The sequence below is a fragment of the Haliaeetus leucocephalus genome, unplaced genomic scaffold (assembly GCF_000737465.1).
Source record: "Haliaeetus leucocephalus isolate CR32 unplaced genomic scaffold, Haliaeetus_leucocephalus-4.0 Scaffold0, whole genome shotgun sequence".
Lineage (NCBI taxonomy): Eukaryota > Metazoa > Chordata > Aves > Accipitriformes > Accipitridae > Haliaeetus > Haliaeetus leucocephalus.
In genome coordinates this window covers 9,907,212-9,913,549 of record NW_010972436.1, presented here as the reverse complement: position 1 = coordinate 9,913,549, position 6,338 = coordinate 9,907,212, and the positions used below count along the sequence as shown (strand labels likewise).

Sequence of the window (6,338 nt, the reverse complement as noted above, 5' to 3'; positions counted from 1 at the left end):
GGCTACGAAGAATAATAACGGGCTCAGTTTGGAGTGAGAAATAGTTTAGATATAGATATTGGGGCAAAAAAAAAAATCCAGTCGCAAACGTAGTAAGGTCTTGGGAGGACTTTGATACCTTTATCATTGGAAATCTTCAAAAAGTTATATGTGTAAAGAGTACCTGCTTAAGATTTGCACATATCACTACTGTGTATGTGGCAATAATTATGTACTGCCTGCCCAACACCTTCAGCTTCTCCCTGCCCTGGACTTTCTGGATGGGGTCGAAGGAAGAAGGACGAGCACAACTTACTTGGTAAGAAACTTTTTCTCTTTTTCTGTTTGTAAGAACATTCACACTGAGAAACTTTAAGCAGTGCTCCTGACAGTTTACCTGAAGGAAGATCCTTAAGGATGGGCAAAGATTGTACATGCCCTTCTGTCACACTTGTCAGGCTAAGTACCTGAAGCGATGGATGTCATTGTCTAATCACAGGTGCTGCTCATGCCTGGATGGAAGTGAATTGATGGACTGCATCCTTATTGCTTGAAGAATCAAGCTGCCTGAAAGTAGGGGCGAGCTGGCTGTGTAAGAGAAATGCATTGGCCTCTTCCACAGTGGAACTGCACCACGAATTGGTGGCAGTTGGGCCCAACTGTCTCATCGTCAAGAACAGGGAAGGTTTTGCAACGCACAGGTGGGTTATTTGGGCCCGGAAGGGTGTTTCACACTGAGTAGTCTGGCAGTGTAGGTCCTGGGACAAGGAATGTGGCAAGTCAGTGTCCAGCATCAGTGGATCTAATCTCTGCAACAGAGATGCCTGTTTAGGAGGGATCCTTCACGTAATGATGTAGTGAAAGCTTTGTCCAGGCCTCATCCAGTCTTACTTCGTTTGGTTCCTCAAGGGCCAAAGGAATTGGCCCAGCCTAAGCTTTAGCTTTTGTGTTTGGCTGCAGGGAGGAAGGCAGTATGGGGTAAGAGTCCAAGATCTGCGGGGCCTCTCAGGGTCCTCTCCTGGGGGTGCTAGGTGTCTTCTGGATGATGAGACAACTGGCCTTTTTGGCAGTAGATCCAGCCTGTCATGACCAAGGTCAGATGTGATGCTCGCTCGAGGAGTGGTAAACTGTAGCTGGGCTTTGTTTTCTCACTGTTCTGGTATCCACCACCAAAGCTAGTTTTTCTAAAACTTTCTGTCCATGAAAGTCAAGGTCACGCTAGGCTTCGGATTTAAGCAGCTTCTTCCAACTTTCATTCTAACACGGAATGCAGATTTCATTTAAGTAATGTTAATAGTTGCCTGCTAGCAAAATATTTTTTCTTTCCTGGGCAGTTGTGAGCTGTAGCTCAAAGTGCCTTTTGCACTATAACTTTGTGCATGAAAAGGTTTCAGTCTCAGAGGGTCTATGCTGAAGCTTCTGTACTGTGACTTGCACCCAAATGAGTTGGAGCCGAGTCTCTTTTGAGCAGCTTTGCACATCCCTGTGGATGGGATTAGGCAGAACGCTATGGAAAGGGGCATTTGCGGCAGGCTAGCCGGGGAGGGCAGTGTTACTGTACAAATACAGTCCAAATGCCAAGTTATAAAGCATCAGAATTTCATACAATTATAGCCTGACAACTATACACAAGTGGATGAGTAGAATATGTTTGAGATGCTATAAAGGTTAACAGTGCTCTAATTTAGGCTAGGTTAGTTCTAGAAGACAGACTAATAGATGCTGTTCTGCACTGTCCTGTAGCTCTAAATGTTTGGACTGTATTAATTATTCTCAACTTTACAGCTGTCAGGGTATGAACTAATTAAAAAAAAAAGCTGTTTCAAGGAAGATTTTGCAATGTGACCTCTTTATGAGATGACAATGGAAACACTGAGTGTTTGACTGACTGACTTTAAAAGACCTGTCCTTTAGGCAGAACCAACAGTGAGATTTTTAGTGCAGCTTATTAAAAACAGGCACCAGAAAATCAGTCAGTTAAATGGCACACAATGCTATTGCTGGAAGAGTAGCTCCTGCTAACACAGCTTGAATGGCTAAAGTTGATAAAACCAGGGTTTGAGAAGTCATAGGCTGTCCAGAATTAGTTGGCTCCTGTAAGCCATAAGGTGTGTTGTGGTTGTCAGTGAAGCTGGATTTTGGTGGAAAAAACAGCAGAAATTTCAAAAGCCCGTTAACACAAAACTCTTCTGAAATGCAGCACATTTAGTCTGTGCTGCTCTTGTGACACTGAGGCCGGAGCAGTTCCCGACGCATTTGAGGGTAGCTCAGTAACCAGTGACTTAGCTGCTTTGGCATTCCACAGGGAGGGCAGTATCAGCTTCTGCTGAACTGGTGCCAAATCAGCCACAGACCATCATCTTTGATGTCAGGATCTGCAAAATCATTGAAACAAGGTTGGTTTTGCCTGCATCTGGCCCTCTCACATGATGTCATCGCTTTCTTTAAAGGGCTAGTGAATTGGATTTTTGTTCGGATGTCAGAACTGTGCTTTTCATTATTTCCCTGCTGTTGATTGTTGGTCCATCAGGACTGTGCATATGGTAAAACATCCACTGCTGTCCTGGGCTTCTGGCACCAACCTCTTAACAAGCTGCGATTTTAAGAATGTCCTGAATTTGACATTTTCACTAGTATTTCCAACTTTACCCCTTTCATGCTTCTCTGTGTCTTACCAGGAGACTGATACCAGAGTTTAGGCAGTCCCTCTCAAAGAAACACACAAGGAAAAGCAGGGCTTACCACTTTTACTGGTTTCTGTGGTACTGTTCCAATATGAGCAAGATGATGTCTACCAGGTAAAGTTTTTGGCTTCAGCTTAGGTCCGTGAATAAAGCAGCAGTAACATAACCTTTGAGTCCATGACACCAGTGGAAGGGACACTCAGGATTCCCTGGAGGCATTGTGCTGGTGGGCATATTGGGCTTTTCTTCCCTCCATCTACAGGCCTAGCAGTAGGAAGTGTAACTCTAGTGGCCCAGCATATAGTGCTATATACTCTCCCTTCTTAGCACTGACTAACAAACAGCCAGTGCCCAACAGAGCCAGCAGAAAGATGGTACCCAGTTCTAGAGCTTATCTAGACAGTGTATAGGTTTAGTCAGTAGAAATGCCTTGTCTTCTAAGCCTCTCCACCTCAGCATGAAAGAGTCATTAACTACCCCTAGAATGCAGGGAATTTTTTCTAGCCCTGATGACCAAGGAGCCACTCAGCAGGTAGGGGTTAGTGATGCCCCTAGCTGTGCCAGATGATGTTTCACATTCCCCTGCTGTTAGTTCTGAGCTTGCTCATTTACCTTTCCTCTCTCAGGACTCCAGTTTTCCCCATTTGAAAATAAAACAAAAATACTCAATCCTCAGGATTTGAGCAGATGGAATAATATACAAATGGCGTAGGCCTATGGCAACACTATCCTCCTGCTGCTTGTTCCAAAAGCTAGTCTCAGCCCAAGGCTGCACCTGACTAGCAAGGGGCTAAAAATGGCAAGGAAGCCATAATGCATCCCTTGTCTGCCAAAACCTGTACTAGCACAAACCTCACATTTTATCTTCAAGTGACAGTACAGGAAGGGTCAAGTTCCTCCTTGCTGCCTGGGAAATAAAAGACCAGGAGTTCAGCTATGTGCTTGCCAACCCTTCCATGGACAATAAGCCAAATTCCTGGAAAAAACATTGAGCTGGTGTTACAGAAAATACAGTACAAAAATTACAGCAACAACCAAAGGCCTCAATCCACCTCAACACAGGCACCATGTAGATAAGGAACCCATCCCATCTCCACAGAGGTCTCTGTAAGTTGTTTAAAAATTAACTGGGGCCCTTAGAGAAACAGCTCATTCCTTCTCATGTCACTTCACAGTAATTTCTCTCTGAAGGATGAAAGAAAAAACTCTGACATCAGACTATGGTACAGGGCTGCAACTCGACATTTGCACCCAGTAAGCAAAAATGTCCCTGGACGGTATTGCAGCCCTACCTGTGCTTGTGAAAGCAAAAATTTACATGAGAAACATTTTAAAAAATTTGTTGTAATAAATTTTAGTGGCCATGTACAATTGAAATCCTTCCTGTCATGTGATGTTAACAGAAATATTCAATTCTTCTACAAGACTCACTTTCACACAAGCAGTATACAACTATAAACATTATTAAAGTTTATTAACAAAAGCTTTGTACATATCTTTTCATACACTTGGAATTTTACATCTAGTCAAAATAACAGCACATTTCCATCTTACCTTTTGTACAAATTGTTACAGAATATCCACCAGTGGGTTGAGTAAGTAAAATAAACCACTGGTTTACTTTTGTAAAGTATCTACAAAAGTGATTTGCGACATTTTTAAAAAATTCCCCAGAACATATAAAAATAAATTATTTTTACTTTTCAATTAAATCTACTAATTAGAAATATTACAAATCAAAATATCAATGTTTTCTTATGAATTCTTCACAATACAAAACAGATTCACAAAACTTTATTTACAGAAATGAGGTAAGAACTGTGCAATGTTTAACTAAGAAACATATTGCAGAATTAACATGTTCTTCCAAATAAGTACACAGTGGAGGTCTAATTACAGCTGGGTCTTTTCCTCTAATAATTCCCACCTTAATATTGATTAGTGGTCATTACCCCCATTTAAACTATCCTTCACCATACTGCATAGACTCACGCCATGAAATCAGCTACTGTCAGAAGTGTTGTAACACAAGTTCACCCGTTTCAACCACCGGTAAATTTTAGTGGGAAATATTAACTCACTTTTTTGGTAATTTATTAGTGAAAAGTGACCCAGGTAACAATCTGCCTGAGCTATCTACAGTGGTATAAACACCTCTAGTAAAGGCAGAATAACAAGGCTGCTGGTGCAACACAGAATATTCCCGCTGCTAACAAGGACATGGCTAGTGCATGATCAGCTGTTTGCAGCCATTTCAACAAAATGGAGGTAGCAACAGGCACTTGGTTTAGGCCAAACACTACACATACTTCTTCCAGTGTGGCCTTCTCATCTGGTAAGAAAACTTTGTCACTGGAACCAAACCGGCTCCTTTAAAAACCTCAGAACTCTAAAACCTACACCAAAATTAATAAACTTTGGATTCCATACTGTAATTCTTACTCAGGAAAAACTCCCACTATATAACAACAGGAATTTAAAGGAATAAAAAGTTCAGAAGTGGATTCCCTTATGAGTCAGGTTTCAAAACAGGTGCATAAAAAAGAAATGACAAACATCAAGTCCCGGCTGCCATTACAAGCTTAGTCTAAAAGGATATATTGCAACTGCAGCAGAAGATCAGACTGGGTAGGGTTGGGGAGGGTTTGTTTTTTAAAACTACTGCTCTGAAACCAAAGTAACGCATGATTGCAGACAGTTTACTAGCCTTTAAATTTATATGATTATGACTGAAGAGTCAAGTATATGTTTTTCTGTGGTTGAATTTGTACTTAGTACCATCATATCGACAAAATAATTATGGTTTGCAGAGTTTTATCTACTTCACAGTCTGAACCATTAAAAAGTATGTCCATTTTAGTGCAACAAGAAAGCAAATGAAAGCCTACCAAAAATATCCTTATGAAAATTATTAACCTTTTGCTGTGCAGTAGGAGTTCCTTGTTACATTTCTTCAATCTGCAGAAAGGAAAACTGCAGTTTGCAGCCAGATGAAGTGCTATAACAGCAGGACATGCAGTTCTCAAGTATCTTTCAAACGTCAACTCTTCTCTGACGCAACTGGTCCAGTTTTATCATTGAGCCTCTGTGTAAGAGAAAATACTTCTAAAAATCAGATTATAAAATACAGAGTTAAGTAAAATCAAATTCATACAAATGACAAAGCTGATGAGGCACGTTTAACCAGAGCTATCTAAATAGTAACTTCTGCATTGTAAAGAATAATCATGTATTGTAGAATTAAAAAGTGGGAAAGGAAAGAGTAATTAAAGGATGAATCCTACACTGAAGCAGCTCGTACTAAGGTCATCACACCTGGCATTAGAAAACACCAATTTTGCTTCTACTTTCATTCCAACAAGACTTGCTGTTCCTGGCTGTTGGCCTCTCCTTAGAACTGCGTGATGGTCAAGACAAATACCAGGTGACCTCTGCTACATTTTATCCACTGGAGAGGGCTGAAATCTACACTTCATCAGAATAAAAATACAATTTCCATTTTGCCCTGTCACAATTATCTTTCTTTCATAAATTGCTACAAAGCCGTTTCCTGCAAGTACTGAACAGGACTGAGCAAAAACCTCATCTCATTCACTGAGCATTCAGAAATGCTTGAAAACCTGTTCCAGCTGGAAATGAGATTAAAACATTCAATGCAATGTCTCAATTCTAACC

The 6,338-nt window shown here is 41.0% G+C and overlaps 1 protein-coding gene across 9 annotated transcripts in view; it reads right to left on the bottom strand.

Annotated features, from left to right (window-relative positions):
- Window positions 1-136: 136 nt before the first annotated feature.
- Window positions 137-6,338, bottom strand: part of MLLT10 (myeloid/lymphoid or mixed-lineage leukemia (trithorax homolog, Drosophila); translocated to, 10) — a 136,954-nt gene continuing 130,752 nt past the window's right edge. For 4 of the 9 annotated variants that reach the window (XR_775181.1, XM_010579967.1, XM_010579807.1 and 1 more), the window contains one exon: window positions 4,111-5,748. Coding sequence is in view for 6 of the 9 variants with exons in the window: in XM_010579967.1 (XP_010578269.1) it covers window positions 5,704-5,748 (45 nt within the window). In the remaining 3 variants the exon portion in view is untranslated. Of the gene's footprint in view, window positions 2,355-3,620; window positions 3,640-4,110; window positions 5,766-6,338 lie in introns of those variants that run through there. The other 5 variants (XM_010579885.1, XM_010580046.1, XM_010579649.1 and 2 more) reach the window with 3 other exon arrangements.